The 18,460-nt window shown below is 42.7% G+C and overlaps 1 protein-coding gene across 3 annotated transcripts; it reads left to right on the plus strand.

Annotated features, from left to right (window-relative positions):
- The first annotated feature begins 2,344 nt into the window (after positions 1–2,344).
- On the plus strand, positions 2,345–16,561 carry LSM6 (LSM6 homolog, U6 small nuclear RNA and mRNA degradation associated). Of its 3 annotated transcripts, none has more exons than XM_045798882.2 (4): positions 2,345–2,466; positions 10,684–10,799; positions 14,051–14,164; positions 16,258–16,560. In XM_045798882.2, exons 2-4 carry the CDS (start codon positions 10,706–10,708, stop codon positions 16,290–16,292), a joined length of 243 nt encoding a protein of 80 aa, XP_045654838.1. In that variant the 5' UTR covers positions 2,345–2,466; positions 10,684–10,705; the 3' UTR covers positions 16,293–16,560. The 3 variants fall into 3 exon arrangements, with proteins under 3 accessions (XP_045654838.1, XP_045654839.1, XP_045654840.1); XM_045798883.2 differs by lacking the exon at positions 2,345–2,466 and adding an exon at positions 2,532–2,679 and having other exon boundaries at positions 16,258–16,561; XM_045798884.2 differs by lacking the exon at positions 2,345–2,466 and adding an exon at positions 3,710–3,959 and having other exon boundaries at positions 16,258–16,561.
- Positions 16,562–18,460: the final 1,899 nt, after the last annotated feature.

An 18,460-nucleotide genomic window follows, 5' to 3' on the forward strand; every position in this document is an offset into this window, starting at 1 on the left:
TCTATGAGAATGGCCAAACTCCAAAACCCTGGCAACTCCAAATGCTGGTATGGATGTGGAGCACAGGGACACTGAGACATGGCTGGTGGGAATGCAAAATAGTACAGTCACTTTGGAAGACAGTTTGGCAGTTCCTTACAAAACTTAACATATTCTCACCATGCAATTCAGCAAATGCGCTGCTTGGTATTTACCCAAGTGAGCTAAAAACTTACGTCCACACAAAAACCTGCACACACAGGTTTATAGCAGCTTTATTCACAATGGCCAAAACTTGCAAGCAAACTTGATGTCCGTCAGTAAGAGAATGAACAAACCGTGGTACATCTAGAAAATGGAATATTACCCAACACTAAAAAATGAGTTATCAAAGCATAAAAAGACGTGAGGAAAACTTAAAGGCATATTTCTAAGTGAAAGAAGCCAATCTGAAAAGCCAATCTATGTACTATACGATTCGCCTTTTTGATTCTGGAAAAGGCGAAACCATGGAGGCATTAAAAAGACCAGTGGTTGCGGGGGGTTAGCGGAGAGGGGGATGAATGGGCAGAGCACAGAGGATTTTTACAGCCGTGAAAATACTTCGCATGATACGATGTTGGCAGATACATGTCATTAGAAGTTTCTCAAAACCCATAGAATGTGCAACACCAAGAGAGAACCCTAATATAAACTATGGACAGGTAGTTGGGTAATAATGTTGTGTCAGTGCAGGTTTATCAACTGTAACATCTAAGCTAAACTAAACTGGGTAAGCTAAACTAAATCTTGTCGAATTATATGTATGACTTTAGGGCTCCTTCATAAATTAATGTTCGTGTTCAGGGTTTTGAAGAACTTGAAATTAGTGTTGGACTAACATTCAGAAAGAGTCTTGCACATATTTTCTTTGTATAATAAAACATGCTAAAGAAAACCTTGTGAAACATCAAAGTTGCCTTGTGAATCAGTAAAAGCCAATTATAAGCCGCTGAGGGGATTCTGGGCACAACTGAATTTTGATAAATTTGTTGGCTTATGAAGTAATTCATGGTGCCCACCCCATTTGTCTAGTTGGGCCCTTGAATAAGGTTGCAACTACCCCTGCCGATGAACAGTGCCCTTAAAACTCCTCATTGCCCCCTGCCTACCACACCCGTCTTAATGACTCCATCCGGGTTCTGTGGCAATGGGAAGAAGGCTATGAATCAAAAAATCCTTTTTTTAAAAAAAAATAACTGAAACAACCGGTGAGGAATGTGGTACAATTTGAGGTCTTTTGTGAAGAAGGCTTTTAGAGACAGGGCTTTCTTTATATTCTATTATGTTTGTTCTTCACAGCTAATTATTTAAATGATACTCAATTTTTTTACATTATATTTTATACTGCAAGAGCTTCAAATAAATCTGCAATACTTGTTTTTTACCCAAAGTAAGCTTTTATGGAAGGATATAAGGAAATCTCTTTTTTCCACCAAATCACACGCAGTTGTTCTCTGTCCGCCATATCAATCGAAGATTCATTTCTTCAGCTAAGAGAGGTTTACAAGCCGGGAAACTCATCTTTATCGTAGGAAAAAAATTCTGCATCTTAGATCTATAACACTTAATAGGGTTAAGAATCTATTTAAAGATGTTATTTCTTTGTTTATAGCACTACAAATCACAAATAGAATTAAAGTATAAGTTGTAAGTTGAGGGTATGTGTGTGAAGAAAAAAAGGAATCAAGGGTTGGTATAACAGTTTTCTTTTTCTTCGCCCTTTCCATTAATAGCAAGAATATTGAGAATTGATGCAAAATTCCAAACCAAGTTCCCATAGCAGCACCTAAATAATGTCTGCACTACCATTTCCAATTAGAATTAGATTGTAATGTAATGCAATTTATGCCATTATAATACGGAGTTACTTTAGTGATTTTAATTCTTTTTGTGGCAATTAACGTTGCCATGGAAACAATCTCTTGCTAATAATGACTTCATCTTCACGCACTTAATCAAAATCCAAAGGTGGATTTGAAGATTTGAGGCTGCCTGTTTTATTTATTTATTTGCATTAACTTATTCAGGGATCTTTCTGAATGTAGTCATTACGTTAGCAGTAAATTCCAGTTTAGTATGACTTCAAGCTATTTCTTGCATTTCTGCCTAAAGGAAATCCCGGCTAAAAGATCACTTCCAGTTTTTTTATTTTTTATTTTAGGGGTGTTTGTTTTCTGTTAAAAGGGGAAGCATCAGTGCTTTCTCCTTTGACCTCCAAAGCAACAACTTTGCCTTTCGGCAAAACGAGATTCTTGGCTTTGCGCGCGCCGCCGAAGTCGGGCCTTTTTAGGCCCCCGCAGGCTGCCGTAGCCAGGAAAGGCAATCCTGGGTTGCTGCAGAAAAGTGCCACCTGCGTCGGCAGTTTCACTTTCGATTTCGTCCGGTCTTCGGCGGAGGCCGGGCTTGTGGGGCACTTGGAGCGGGGGTTTGGATCCCGGCCACCAGGTGAGCCGGGCAGCCGCGCGGGCGGTTGGAGGCCGCAGTGTTCGGTCGCTCTGGGCGGGTGTGGGGAGCAGCAGCCCGGATCTGGGCCACGCAGGCCCTGCAAGGCGCCGGGAGGGAGCGCGGACCCCGGGAGCCCGCAGGGGGCGGGCGCCAGCAAAATGCGCTCAGCTTCTCCTGGACTCCTGGGAAGGCCGGGAGATCTGTGGTCCCCGGGTATGAGAGCCCCTCCGGAGGGGCGTCTAGACCGCGCGGGGACGAAGGGCAGCGACCTGGCCCCGCCGAGTTGCCTTCCGATCTGGTTGTTCAGGTTCCGCGGGAACCCAGACCGGACCTGCGGGCTGGGCGGGAAAGCGGGCCCGAACGCACCGGCCGGCCTCGCCGGGTTCCTAGGGCTCCAGGGCCGCACTGACTACAGCGGGGTGGGTCAGGGCTGGACTCTCCCACCTTCCTGACTTCTCTGGTTGCCGACGCCCACAGTTGTATGGTGTTGGGTCCTATCACTAGGGCTTTTGTTGTGTAGGTGTGTGCGCGCTCGCTCCTTGTGGGTATTTTTGTTTAGGGTGTTTAGCGTTAGGATGATGGGAGATAAGCTTGGTAGTGGCTTAGTGTGCCCCTCACCCCCACGCCTTAGTAACACAGGGCTGTTGAAAAATTGAGAACGCAGGAGTTCAGTGAAGAAAGTAATATTCACTGAAACCCATTGATAATTTCTTTCTGTATTCTCGTATGTGCTGTTTTCTATTTGAGCGAAGACCATCTGTTTTATCAGTTAGCAGTCTAAGTAGTCCATTTTCCTTTAAGATTCTTACTAAGTATTATTTCTAATTTTGCATCTTTTTATTGGCTACCCAGTCTATCATTGTGTAGGTCCCATGAATTATTCATTTTTTTTCCCCGACTGTGAGGCATTTAGGGTGTTTGTGAATTTTTGTTTGATTTTAGCATCCCCAGGTAATACTTTGATGAACTTTATTTTTAAAACTGTGTTTCAGATGATTTACTTGGACTAGATTCTGAGCATGGAAGTTACTACAATAGATGCTGTATTCTAGTAAGGTCTTTTTAGGTCTTCATACACATTGCCAAATTGTTTTCCGGAAAAGTTTTAGCAGTTTACATCATTCATGTAATGTTGTGCCTGTTTTCACCAAAAGTATGATAGCTCATAATATATTTCTAATACATCAACCTCTTTTTGGAATTTTTTTTTTTTATGGTGGTGGTTCACATTTCCAGTTGCTTGAATTTTGTGCAGGCGTCTAGAGGATTACGCTGGTGTGTGTGTACGAGTACGTGTATTACGGAGTTGCTGCGTAGGCTGACTGAATTGTTAGAGCAGGTGATCTCGTAAGTGATCCCTTAGCATAACTCCCTTATTTTGCAGACGAGGAACCTGGCCAGGGCCTTGAGAGGTGAAATGATGAGTTCTCCAAGGCATACAGCTAAATTAAGTAGCAGAGCTGGGATTAGAATTCAGGTTTCCCGTCTCCCAAGTGAGTACTCCTTATGCCGCGTCGGGTGGTCTCGCAGCAAAACTGTGGCATACTTGTGTTCTGAGAATTTCAAAAAATGTTGGTATCACTTGGATTATTCTGTCGTGTTAGAGTTGTACCAGGTAACAGAGATTTTAATCATCTGAGGGAAGTGTAACACTGAAAAATGGGAAATTGACCATTTTCACGACTGGGACTAGAAATCCATTACTTAGAATGGCAACGCCTTCAAGATTTTTTTTGATAGTAGTTTTCAGATTCCCTTTCTGTCAGAGTAAAATATCTACTAAGTTGTAATTTGTACTCTATCATCTGATTAGAATTGAGCTGTTCATTTTCATTTGTTGTACCTTGAACTCCTTATCAATTTAAGACCAGAGAAAATAGTGTTTTTGATTTAGGGTTTATCACAGAGTTTTTCAACCTCAGTTGACATTTTGGGCCGGGTAATCCTTTGTTATGGGGGGCTGTCCTGTGCTTTGTAGAATGTTAAGCAATACCCCTGGCCTCTATGTACTAGCACCACTCTCTTCATTTAGGACAATCCAGAATGTCTCCAGACGTTTCCCAATGTCCGCATTTGCTTACAGGAATCATTTGGGAAACTTTATAAAATGTGAGTTGCAGTGCCCCTTGCCTAGGGAGTCTGACTAGGAGTAGGCTTCAGGAATCTGCATTTAAACAAGCATCTCCGCCGACTCAGATGCCCCTGATTCGTGTACAACACAGAAGCATTTCTATTTTCTTCATCTTTCTTTTATTTGCTGGTCAATAACAGAGATATTACTACGCTATAGCCGCTTAAGTGCACAGATGATACTGTACTAGTTCCTGGTTGGGGGAGCAAGGGACAGGGATTTTCCTTGACACTGACCTTAGATGCTTTCCACCGGGTCGGCCAGTGAGCTTAGGTACCAGCGATACCATTTTCCCTGACTCTGAGAAGCTTAGAACTTACCGTGAGAGACCAGTCGCGGGAGAACTACGAACAGCCGGATGGATAAGTGGAGAGGGGTGCTGCGAGTGCTAGATTCTGGGCTGGAGTGAGAGAGGGGAGGAAGGTAGCCTCCTAGTATGTGGGGAGGAGGGATTGGTATGAAGCCTTCAGAAGAGGGCTAGGTACCCCGAGTGTCTGAGAAGGGAGATATTTAGAGAGCTGTTCTCCGTGTCTGATGCCCTCTCGGACGCTGAGGTGTTAGTCTCAAGCTGCATTTACGTGGGTTGTAATGTTATGCTTCATTGTAATTATTTACTTTTCACATTTTTTCACCCTAAACTGTAGATAATCTACAAAGAGGTAAAAGTTTATAGGTAAACACTGACGAGAAGCAAGGATTTGCATGTCTTCTGCTCAGTGACATAACTCAAAATCGTGTTAGATAGATTTCTTAACCTTTGACCATTGTGTTTCTTCGCAGGCTAATTGACAGCACTTTGTCCCTTTAGGCATTTTTCCTCCTGTGCTTTTGCTCTCCAGCTGGATCTCCCCTACATGTCCGTAGAAGTCTGCGGCCGTTCCCCACCTGTCACGGGAGCGTCTAGACATATTCCAAAGGGCAGCTTTGAAAGGGCTTAGGCTTTGGGACCAAGCCTTAGTTGTGCTTGTCACCTCACAGGGTTACCATGTGAATTGCTCGGGAATCTAACGCAGCCTGGCTTATCGTTGGATGAATAAAATTTGGTTCTTTCTCCCCCATTCTTTTACTAAAAAAAAATCTCTGCAGGGCAGTTTGCAGATGTTCTTATACTAGACCTCTCAGTAGCTTCTGGCAGAAAATATACTGCCTTTGACTTAATAGCCATTTCTGAAAATAGGTCATTTAAAACAAGCCTGAGTAGGAGTCAGGGGAGGGAGAGAAGCATAGAGGTGATTATGGCTTTAATTTTGAAGGGAGAAGTTTTATCAAGGTGACCCCGCAGAAAGGAGGCCTTTTTCCTCTTATGTGTTTATGGTTCAAGAGGCTTTTCTCTCGCTTCAGAAATGGTCAGAACTGTGCCTTCTGCCTTAACCAATTTAAAAGATGAACACTTAAAATTACGTGAGCCAAGTGATGGGAAAAATTGTGATGTTGAGACCAATTTACTCGTACCAAATGGATTTATGGGCAAGTCATTAAGTAATGGGGAGTACCAAGGAAGCCTAACGAAGACGAATGTGGAAGATGTGGTCTCCTAGTGTGATGGATAAAATGCGTTTGCAGCAACCACCCCCTTTTCAAATAACTTCTGGAAAAAAAAATTTTTTTTTTTTCCCAAGAGACTTAGCAGAATGCAGATGCTCTGGAGAAAAAATGAAAAGCTTGGTAGCAGTCTTTCCTAGCAGTCTTTCCTTTCATGGCTTCCTGTCTTTTGAGGGCGAAAAGACTAGCCACAAAAAAAGCAGAGAAAGTGATAGAGGGTAGTGACAGACTGCAGCCAGCACCACCAGATGGGGACGCCGCCACGTCAGCACTAGGTGACATGGCCCACCTGCCCGCCCCCCGCGGAGAGCGGAGCCCAGGCAGCTCTCTGCTCATGACCCTGTCGTGCTCCCTGTGGCTGACACGGTGTTCCCCAGACTTGCCAGGTCAGAGGAATCTGCCGGGCGTGTGCGGACCGGCTCCCGGGTCCTGCCCCAGCGCTGCGGAATCAGAATCTCCAAGTGAGCCAGTTGATTTCGTGTTTGGGAAACTGAGCTGGCGGCTCAAGTCCAAGGTCTCTGAGCCCGCCTTGCCGCCTTGCGGTGCTTCAGGAATGTGGCCCTGCTCCTGCCTGTGGCTGTGTTTTGTCCTGGCCTGTGTAGCATTTTCTCCTCAAACCCAAGCGTGCCGTCCAGTGCCTTTGCTCAGATTTCTCTCCTTTCGGCCCCCAGGCTCCTTTGGCGTCCCACTCAGCACCGGTGTCACCCCCAGAATGCCTCTGCTCTGCCAAGCCTGTGCCAAGTGAGCTGCTTTCGCCATGTGCTGTTCTCTGCCTAATTCTATCCACACACATACAACTTCTACAAAGTTCTCCATTGACATGTTTTTGGGCCAGCTTTGGAGTGTAAGCTCTGAGGGCCCGAGGCTACCTGTGTCTTACTAGTGTTGCCCCCCTGCCCCCCCACCCCGCCTGTGCACGCGACACTCAGGCGCTAAGTTTGAAGTGTTGAACACCTTCAGGAAGAGATCGATGCTAATTGGAGCAAAGATGCGCTTTACTGGCAGGGGTGTGATCTCTGATGAGCTGAGAAGAGTCTGATCTGTGCTTTTTAAAAAGGTGAAGAAAGAAGACAAATAACATTTAAAAAAATAGCTAATACCAGCAGTTTGCCTAGGCTTGGGGTCTTTTTGCCGTCATTAACTTTTAACTTTGGACAAAGTAGTTAGTAATATTCCTGTCAACTAGATTTTCACTTGACCATGCATCTTAGTGGGGTTTTGTTTTGTTTTGTTTTTTAAACACAAAGTAAACCGCTAGTTTTGTCTCAGTCTTGTAGCTAGAAAGCACCATCGTGGGATTTCACATCTGATAGGAAATGCACCTGACTCATGAGCTGAGTCTCCATCAGGCCTTCAGAGTTAATAGTCTCTCTAGACCCGTTCAACCACAAAACAGCACGTGTTCAGGACATAAATAAGGCAGTTTGTAGACGAATGGGAAGATTTGTTTGTTTTTACTAAACTCATCAAGAGTATTGAATCTGTTACAGGATTTACTTTGTAATATTTTTTCTTGTGCTCAAAACAGCATAAATAAAATTGTGTGGTCTGAGTCTCGAATGAGTAGTCGTCGTCCTGAATAGTAGTTGTAACTCCAGTTATCTGCTGAGACTGTAGCTAAAAAAACCAACTGGCAATCCAGTGGGAAAGTTAAATTAAAATTTGCTGAGTAAAATAATCAGCTGATTGCATTTTAAACATCGTTCAGGCCTCAGGGAGATGGAGAGGTGGGGAATGGTCCAAAGAACAGCCCCAAGTTCAAGCGTACTTTGTGAAATTTGCATTTTCTTTTATTGAACTGAGGATGTTGACTTTTTGTGGTTAAAGAAAATTATTTTACTTAAATTATAATCACTTTTGTTTACTCACACCCTTTGAACAAGAGTTTAAATTCTTCTGGATTCTAAGTTCTTTAAGGTCAGAACCTGTGTGAATGCCCTGTTCTGGAATTTCCCTGAAAATATGTGCAGACATACATATATTTGTTTGAGAAACGAAAAGCCAGTAACCGAGCATTCTAGCTTACCCAAACTGCTTGAGCCGGCACAGATTCACTGTGAGAAGATCTCTAAACGATATTCCTGAACCTTTGTTCACATCAGGGAGTGGATAGACTTGGAGTGAATAAGCAGCAGCTGTTTATGAAAGAAAGTGTTATAAAAATTCGGATTGAAAACAGTTTGAGTTCTTGAGGAGAGTCCTTAAAATACTGTATCCATACGGATTTTTAAGTGTCGGTACCATATGGCTACTAAGTAACAGTGAGCTGAATTTGACTGAACCAAATATTAACGTCCAAAGTACTTTGCTCTCAGTTTTTGCTTAAGGAACTACAGTTTTGTTATATTTGTTTATCAAAATATTTTGACTCAGATAACTGTTCTAGAACAAGATGAATTTTGAAAGGAGCGATTGGCAACTGTGTATGTTTGGTTTGGGTATATACTGCTCTGTCTGTATTTCAGACTCCTATTGTTGAATTTTAAGACTTTTTCTTACTAGAAGGCAACCTGTGAAATGGGGGAAAATACTTGCAAATGACATATCTGATAAAAGGTTAGTACCCAAAGTATATAAAGAACTTAATAAAACTCAACACCCCAAAACCAAATAATCCAATTAAAAAATGGGCAGAAAACACAAACAGACATTTCTCCAAAGAAGACCTACAGACGGCCAACAGACACATGAGAAGATGCTCAGCATCCCTCGGTATCAGGGAAATGCAAAGCAAAACTCCAATGAGGTATCTCCTCACATCGGTCAGGACTAAAATCTACAACACAAGAAACAACAGGTGTTGGTGAGGATGTGGAGAAAGGGGAACCCTCCTGCACTGTTGGTGGGAATGCAAACTGGTGCAGCCACTGTGGAAAACATTATGGAGGCCCCTCAAAAAGTTAAAAATAGAGTTACACTGCACTCCAGCAATCACGGTACTAGGTATTTACCCAAATAATACAAAAATACTAATTCAAAGGATACATGCACCCGATATTTATAGAGCGTTATCTACAATAGCCAAATTATGGAAGCAGCCCAAGTGTCCATTGACTGATGAATGGATAAAGAAGAGGGGTGTGTGTGTGTGTGTATGAAACAATATTACTCAGCCATAAAAAAGAATGAAATCTTGCCATTTACACTGACATGGATGGAGCTAGAATATATTATGCTAAGTGAAATAAGCCAAAGGAAGACAAATACCATATGATTTTACTCATAGGTAGAATTTTTTAAAAAGGACAAACAAGCAAAGGGGAAAAAAGAAAGCAGCAAACGGACTCTTAACTACAGAGAACAAACTGAGGGTTACCAGAGGGGAGATGGGTGGGGGGATGGGTTAGATAAGTGGTGGGGATTAAGGAGGGCACTTGCTGTGATGAGCTCTGGGTGCTTAAAATAAAAACTTTAAAACAGGGGCGCCTGAGTGGCACAGCGGTTAAGCGTCTGCCTTCGGCTCTGGGCTTGATCCCGGCGTTATGGGATCGAGCCCCACATCAGGCTCCTCCCTGTGAGCCTGCTTCTTCCTCTCCCACTCCCCCTGCTTGTGTTCCCTCTCTCGCTGGCTGTCTCTGTCTCTGTCGAATAAATAAATAAAATCTTTAAAAAAAAAAAAAACTTTAAAACAAGACTTTTTCTTAATTATATAGAGTGTATATCTGCTCTAATTGCAATAGAGTAAATAAAAATCTCTGGCTGCATTAGCGACTTTCAGGAGCCTGTCTAACGTTGTGATTCAGAGCACGGCCCGGTCATCCACTTACTAGCTCTGTGACCAGAGCAGGACCTCTGGGTCTCTTTCTTCATCTGTAAAATGAAGATTAAAAGCAATACCTACCTCATAAGGTAGTGAAGTTTAAATGGATTAACATATAAAAAGTGCTTAGGTAAGTGCTGGCATATAATACACTCAGATATTAGCTCTCAATTATGGTTACAGTTATTTTTAGAAACACTATTTTGGCATCAGTTTGTAAGTATGTCTACATTATATAACATAGACTTTAAAATACGACTGTTTGGATCTTGAATGTTGGTTCCATCACATTTGGGGGCACATTATTTCAGCGTTTTGTGCTTTTGTTTTCATTAGCAAAATGGGGCTATTAAGGCTTTCTTCTCAGGGTTCTTAGAAAGATTCAATGGGACCATGTTGATCAGGATCTCAGCAGCGCGCTCGGCGTAGAATAAGCTTGAGTACGTGAGGGAGGTGGCGGGGGTCGTGGGGGGCCATACTGACCGTGTGTGAGACAGTGGTGACAAGTGATTGAGAACAGGGGCTCTGTTAACACGGGGAGCCGGCCTGAAGCTGTGGCATAGGGTTGCTGTGGGATGACTGAATGAGGTCATACATTAGCCTAGGATCTGGCTGATGGTGAGCACTGGGACATCCCAGCTGTCGTGTTGTAATAGTAGTGAATAACAGTGAGTCTTCAGACGTGGTTCTTTGATTCTTGATTTCCTATAAATATGCTAAAGGCTTCAAGGCTTTTCTTGGTGAATAATTAACTTTTGTCCCTACTTTTATTGCTCCTTTTCAGATTTTTGATCAGGATTGTGAAAATGAGTCTACGGAAGCAAACCCCCAGTGACTTCTTAAAGCAAATCATCGGACGACCAGTTGTGGTAAAATTGAATTCTGGAGTGGATTATCGAGGTAATATTTTCGTGCTTTATCCTCACTGGTGCAGCTAAATGAGTAAATATGACTTAACTGGTTTTTATTAAGCTCTTAAATGTGCCCAGTAGAACAAAAAAGCATTGGTTACCAGTAGTTTTTATGCCCGTTTCTTTTTCTACCTCTGAGATGGTTCCCTTTGGAGATAGTGTGGGTAGGCGAGTGTGTGCTTCTGACTTCCGGTGTGATTTGTGCGCCTGCTGTCTCCTGTCTCCACTTTGCGACTGTTATGTGTATGTCCTCGTAATAGCCAGGATTCTCAGTCACCTCAGGCATGAATAACTGGAAACCAAAGAACATTTGGCACAACAGCATTTGTTTTTGCCGAAGTATTCAAGGTTGACAAGCAGCTATTTAGACGGTATCATTTTACAACATGAACTTCCCCCTCTTTCGGTGCGCATGCTGTCCAAATACACCTTCCCTTTCTTTTCGAGAAGGCTCTTTTTAAGAGGCTGTGACACTCCTGAAATTAACCTTGTGGGAGGAAAGGTATCAAATCCCATTTTTTAAAGTTACTGAAATCCTAATCTTCCAAAATTCAAATACATGAATTGGAACATTTCACGGGTGCAGGTTACTAATTCATTAGCAGAGTAAAGCCTTTTCGTGGTCTCTTGTCTGAATGAGGACGGTAGTCTTGAGCCTTTTCCTCCTTCCACACATGCAAACTTAAATTTTCCCAAGAATTTACTCTGTGTCCAGTGTGTGCTCATTATTTCAGTTTCCAGTTTATCTTCACATAAATCCTTTGAGATGTCTGTTTCTCCCCACCTAGTAAGGGAGGAACTAGGACTCCCAACGCAAGCTTGACTAAAAGCCTGGTTAAGAAATCACTCTGCTGTTTATGTACCCGTTAGTTTCTTGACATCAATAACCTATCTCCAGTTTAATTTGATTTTTATAGTGGAACTAACAGATTTATACTGAATACTGAGATATAAAGTCTCTACATTCCACTTCACACCCATGAACTTTTGATGAGGCCAAAGGAGATAACGGACTTCTGGGGATTTGAGCATATTCAGCAGTTGGTCAGAGTGGGAACATGTGTTCAGTGTCTTCTCAAAACCCACTTCATTGAAGAGATCAACCAACCTAGCCTGACTTTTTTTTCTCTATACTTGTTAGGGAAAATTTTTTTATCTCTAAAGGTAATATATGTGGGGTTTTTTTCTTTCTTTCTTTTCTCTCTCTATTTTTTTTAAAAAGAATTTCAAAGCAAATAATGGAGAAAAGTATACAGAAGAAAGCAAAGTCTCCCCAAATTCTTCCATCCAGAGATAATTCAGGCTTACCAGTCTGGACCTGTGTCCCTATAAGCATAATTTTATATCAATGGGATCAGCTGTACATACACCCTGATTTTCTTTTTCTTCTTACATGAAAAGAATGCATTCAGTTGTCTGACAATATAGAGTGTTTCATGCTGCACGGTTCTGTTTTTGTTTTTAACCAGTTTTCCTATTAATGTGCTTGTAGTGTTTGCCGATTTTTTGCTGTTTTTAAGTAAACATCTCTGCTCCTTTGACTTGTATCTCGAGCACTTGTCCTAGTATTTCTTTAGAATAGATTCCCTGGCCTAGGATTTCTGTGTTAATGAGCATGCCCAGTGGCCCTCCCCTCTGGGGAGATGGTTTATTCTTCTCTGTGTTCTCACTAACCCTTGTTTTAGCCTTGTTTTCTACGTTTCCATTCTAACTGGCAACAAGTAATAGTTTCATTTTATTTGTTTCTTTGTTTACTAGTGAGGTCAAACAGCCTTTCACAAGGCTCGTAACTGTCATGATTAAATTTAAAAAACCCAGCTTTCTGTAGCAATTTCTCTTAAGTTTGAGGAGAACTTTGTTTTTTCTGTTATTCATAGTAGTTTATCCCTTAGAGATGGGAGGGGGTTACAATTAACAACCTCCTGGAATCTTTTTCTTAAAACAACCTTTGCTAGAAGAATAGATACTTTATTATTAGTGAATAATTCATCTTGAAATGCTTTGGGTTAACGTTCAAACAGATTTGCATATCATGTTTCGGAAGTTTCTTGCTCACTTCGGATCGTGGTTTAGATGTAAAATAATACAGTAGGAAATAAACTGGAAGTTATAGCTTAAGCTTTCTTTTGATGGGAAATAATTGTTAGTAATTGTTCATAATCTCTTCTGATTCTTTGAAAGCGTACAGCTTCTAGCAGAATTCCGTTAGATTAATGTCGTGTGTTCTCATTACACACACAATTTGGAAAAGGAACGTTTTTGTTTAGAGGAAAATGGGGGCACAGGCAGGGAGTGAGGAGCATATTAACGAAGTAGAGACTAAATGAAGCTATCGACTTGGCTAATTGAATCAAACCTGTAGTATTTGCTTTTACTTGATTTTTTTTTCCTAGAAAATAGCACGTGATGTTAGAGACTCAGAGGCTTATATGTTTTCATCTTTTGAGAAAAATTATCAGGGCAAGTTTTGCACAATTTATACCATCTTAACACAGTTAAAAAGATTCACTCAAACAGTTTCCTTAAAAGCTCTTTAGAACGTTTTTGGCCATTTTTCTCCATTAGTCTGGATTTGGAACTATTCTAACTGTGACAAAACAGAAAGGGATGTGTTACGATGCAGTACGGTGCCCTGTCTTCTCGAGCTGCTCTTCGCGAGGAGTCGCAGCTCTCAGATGCTCTCAGAGCACCTGCTGTCTCCTCTCCTCTTATTTATTCTAACAGACCGTGCAGACTTCCCCTTAACCCGGGAGCCCATTCGTCTGCTGCGGTAGATGTTGCGAGAGAGCATGGTACATCACCAGACCCATATTTCACCGAGTGGCCCAAGTAAGAAATGCCACTGGGAGCGAGGAGTGTCGGCCCGTGGTCATTTGTCCCTGCACAGTTGCCCACTCCCGATTTGAGCTTTCAAAGAACGGTGTTTTATTTGGAACACGCTCGTTATGTGATTTTTTTGTGAGGCTTTAGAACTCGCTGTCGTTACCACACGTCCCATGAAGCCAGTGATCGTTCGATGTGTCCCCCGCGGGCAGTGCGTCCGTGACTGCGTTCACACTGTGTGCGTCTTCGCCGTCGTTGGCGTAGAATGGAACCGTTGAGTTTCACTTACAGCGTGAATTTTTATATTAAGTATGTAAGAGCTAACAGATCGCAAGGTTGTCAGCTCTGAGGTATACCCTGTAATTTTCCGCTCTTACCCGCCTTGTATATCTTCTCTTTGACTACATCTGCCTCCAGGGGTCCTGGCGTGCCTGGATGGCTACATGAACATAGCCTTGGAGCAGACGGAGGAATATGTAAATGGACAACTGAAGAATAAGTATGGCGATGCGTTTATCCGTGGAAACAATGGTAATATTCTCTCGCTGCACAGTCGTGCAACATCTAACGGAGCTTTTTGTTTGTTTGTTTATAATCAGGATCCCCAGCAGATTTTCTCCATAATTCAAAAGTTCAGTTTTAGTTTTGCCTTGTTTATTTTTAACGTCTGCAATCTCAGATCTTCATTGTGACCCTTTTTTTTTTTTTTAAGATGCTTCATGGAATTTTGGAATAGACATTCTCACCTTCCCTCTCTTTACTAATGAGGAACTGAGGGGTATTAGGACACCGACCCAGAGCCCTGAATACAGTTTATTAAAACCCCAACGCTGCCTCTCACACTGTGGAAGTAGCTTGTGTTTCCCCCACTATCTTTGGTTTGCATCATTTGGCAGATAGCTTGTCCTGATTGTCCTTTTTCTCTTAAACATTCACATGCTTTTTGTGGAGGTTTGAATCCTTTCATTTGGCTAAAATGACAAAATAGGAAACATTCTAAAGTTACTCCACTTTTTAACAGCTTGTATGTTGCTGTGATTATTATGGTTACTCTTAAGTACCTTGTTTAAAAAAATTATCAGTGAAGTCATATTTGAATTTCTCAGGGGGAAGGGAGAAACATCAAAACTGAGGGAATTATCCCTTGGCCCATCCCCCATCCCCACCTTTGGGCCCATCCCCCACATGGAGCTCGGGGGCTCTTCAGTGTGGATTTTTATTGATGTTCATGCTTTAGTTCTGGGTAATTTCTTCATCCCCCTTCGACAGTTGGATCTTGGCTCTGAACTAAGTATCCTGACTTTTACTGTAGGTATTCTATCTCCTGTTCTTGCAGAGCCATATTTCTTCACATCCTAGCTTTGTGTACATCTTTTGCTGGCTTTTATTCCTTCCATCATGTAGGATTTCCTCGATTTTTTTCTATTATTATTATTTTACTCCCTCCATTTACTAGAAATGTTCTGATTGTTCCCCATCTGCAGACAGCTGAGGGCAGCAGTCACCTGTGCGTGGTGACAGGCCAGATCCTGTCACATGCACACTACTTCTCGGGCTTGTCCAGTTTCCCAGGCGTGTTTCTACCGTCATTCTGATGCTTTCCTTCGTATAACTTTTTCCATGATGTAATCAGTGGTAGTTACCCTTAGACTCCCAAATTCACATCCTTGTCTCTTAAAAAGGATCCTGTTTAATTTGTGCTATGTTCTTTGACCAGGATACCTCTTTATGTTCACTTTGAACAGAACTGTCAGAGTCTGAGGAGGCCTGGGGATGGGAGGGGAGGGACACCTCTGTGAAAGCCTGACCAGCGTCACCTAGTTACTAAGTTTTGTCTTATTCTGATGTACCACATAACCTAGAGTTCAGTTGGAGTGTCACAAGAGGACCAGCTGAGCAAAACTTTGGATAACACCAAAGGTTGATACTTTAAAGATTATTTATTTATTTGAGAGAGAAAGCATGAGAGGGGGGAGGGTCAGAGGGAGAAGCAGACTCCCCACCGAGCAGGGAGCCCGAAGTGGGACTCGATCCTGGGACTCCGGGATCATGACCCGAGCCAAAGGCAGTCACTTAACCAACTGAGCCACCCAGGCGCCCCAAAGGTTGGTACTTTAAAAGGAAACTTAGAATAAAGATTTTAGTATTTAAAAACAACCCAACCCCCCCCCCAGAACTCCTCAGCTCTTGTTTATCCTGTTGTAATTAAAATAGTAAACAGCAAGTTCAGAGTTATATTGGAGAGATGGATGAAAATATGTTTTTTATTGTTAATCTGAAGTTTAGCCTGTGGTAGATTTAGTGATTTACTTTACCATAAGCAGAATTGTTATAATTATAAAACATCCTTAGATTCCAGGGATTTTCACATCCATTTTATTTTATCTGCCTGGTCACAATTTGCAGTCAGATTAGCAAACACTAGAACACGGTCCCGTAAGACGTCAAACTCAGGCCAGGATTCATGAAATCTAGTTTTTCATTAGCCCTAGAATTATTGTGTGGTATGGAAATTCCTTTTCAGTTTGCAGAGATGTTAGGCCAAAATCTGTTTGCTTTTAAAACTTGCTGTTATGATACGTAAGCACAGGTGTTTTTCAATGTAGTTATTTTTTTCTTTCCAGTATTGTATATAAGTACACAGAAGAGAAGGATGTGAAGACACCAGGAGAACAATACTTTTCATACTTGGATATATTTTTCTATGAGATTTTTTTGTTTTGTTTTGTTCTTTTGTAACTTGTCCTGCTTCATAATAGTTGGTGATTTTTCACTGACATGCGAGTGAGAAGACTGCACAAAATCGTGGACATAGTTGTAAAGAGCTTCCTCCATATTTAAGTTCCAGGCATTTTCTTTTCCTGCTGTGTCAGTGTGCAGAACGCAAAGGAATAAAAAAAAAAGAAAGAAAGAAAATCCATTTCTCTGTATGTGATTTTTACTTATCTCAAGCAGTGTCATTTGATTGGATTTGCTTTACTCACTTGTCTGATGAAAAGATATACATGATGAAGGTTAAACCATTTTCGAGATGTCCTTTGTCGCATCTTCTTGGGCTTGCCACACGAAATGCTCATGCTCGAGGGAGGCTGTCCTGCGAAGGCATCCAGTTTTAGTCTGAGGCTGAAAAGGGTTTGTGAGGTCAAAAGGTTCAGCCTCCGATCCTGTCACCTGGATAGAAGATAGAGCTGGGGACCTCACGGTGGCACGTCCACAAAGGCAGTGGGAATGCACATGGCGTGGGGGGGACACTCTGAAGCTTGGCCATATTCCGGTCAGCTGAGAGCGAGGTCAGTCTGCAGCCACCTTGCACTGCGTCCTGGCAGGTAGACTTGTCCGGTTTTCTTGCCTTCTCTCAGGAGCCTTGGCATCAGTGTCGTTCTTGAATGTTTATGAAACACAGGACGGGAGGAGCCAGTCCTGTACGGACATCTGTCTGGCAGCCGTTTAGATTAAAGCAAAGCCTGGACTTTGTAAACTTACTCAGGTTCCAGTTGCTTACCCGTGATTGGCGGAGAATTTCTGCTCGCCCCCCACTCAGGGAGGGGCTTTGGGGCAGCCCTTCTCGAATCCGTGCCGTGCTGGAGTGTGATGTTGTCCAGGAGCAGAGCACCGAGCACTCACGTGGCTTGGCACAAGGCAGCCCCTCTGCATTCTGAGACTCCTGCTGAGAGGGTTTTCACAGTTTATTAATGAGATTTCCACAACCCTGCTTTCTTCTCGGAGCAGTTTATGCAGTCTCTAGCAACAACAAATCTATCTGGGCACTGAGGTTGAATGAACACCAGACAACTGTGTGAACATTGGACTGGCCTTCCTCCTCTCTCCCTGCCCAAGCGCAACAGCATTCCTGTTCCAGGAGCTGGTGGTGTGATTTTCAACAATTGCCTGGTTGAAGGATGTGGGGGCAGGACAGGGAAGGGGGGGGAGGTGGCGCTGGTTCTGGAAAAGGATCTGTGGCATTTTGTCTTGTTTTATTTTAAAGATCAGAGTAATTGGAAACAATTATTTTTTAATAACTCAGGAAAGGTGAACAGAAACATTTCACAGGGTTTTACTATGGGCACACCAAAAAGAAAACACTTCATGCTACGCTTCAATAATTTATCACTTCTTGACAGGGGCTTGAAAAGGGTTCAGTCAGTGAGTACAAATCACCAGGACAACTTTTTTTCCCAAGTGGTGTATCAATCATAAACAACCCCCCGATCTCGGTGGTTTGAAACAACAAACGGTTCTCACTCCTGCTCTCCATCTGCAGGGGCCGGTTGGTGGGACTCTGCTCCTTGCAGTCACCCGGAGGCTCGGCCTGGGGGAGGCAGTGCCTCGTGTTTCGGCCATTTCTGTGACTCAAGGCTTGGTGCCGCAGGGGAGGAGCAGAAACGGGCCTGCCCGGGCTCTTAGAGGCTTTTGCTTGGGGGTGACCAGTCACTTGGCCTCCATTTTATTAACCAAAGCCAGTTAATGGCCATGGTTTCCTTTAAGTTTCCAGGATCCAGAAGGAGAGAAAACCAGAAATATTGATGAACAATGGCAATTTTTACCACAGTATGTGTCTTAGGATTCTCCAGAGAAACAGAACTAATAGCATGTGTATGCATAGAGATTTAGAGAATTGGCTCACACGATTGTGGAGGCTGGCAAGTCCCAAATTTTCAGGGTTGGCTGGTAGGCTGGAGAGCTGGGGAAGAGTTGCAGTTCAAGTCCAGAGGCAGTCTGCTGACAGAATTTCCCCCTCCGGGAAAGTCGGTCTTTCTCTCTTAAGGTCTTTGACCCATTGGATGAGGCCCACTCATATTACGGAAGGTAATCTGCTTTAATCAAAGT

The sequence above is a fragment of the Ursus americanus genome, chromosome 13 (genome assembly GCF_024610735.1).
Source record: "Ursus americanus isolate L20-20 chromosome 13, mUrsAme1.1.p, whole genome shotgun sequence".
NCBI classification, from domain to species: domain Eukaryota; kingdom Metazoa; phylum Chordata; class Mammalia; order Carnivora; family Ursidae; genus Ursus; species Ursus americanus.

Bases quoted from the DNA above. Each gene is read 5' to 3' on its own strand.
- LSM6 (XM_045798882.2), top strand. From the start codon at position 10,706: ATGAGTCTACGGAAGCAAACCCCCAGTGACTTCTTAAAGCAAATCATC. The intron at 10,800-14,050 runs GTAATATTTTCG...ATCTGCCTCCAG, and splicing joins TTCTGGAGTGGATTATCGAG to GGGTCCTGGCGTGCCTGGAT. The intron at 14,165-16,257 runs GTAATATTCTCT...TTTTCTTTCCAG, and splicing joins GTTTATCCGTGGAAACAATG to TATTGTATATAAGTACACAG.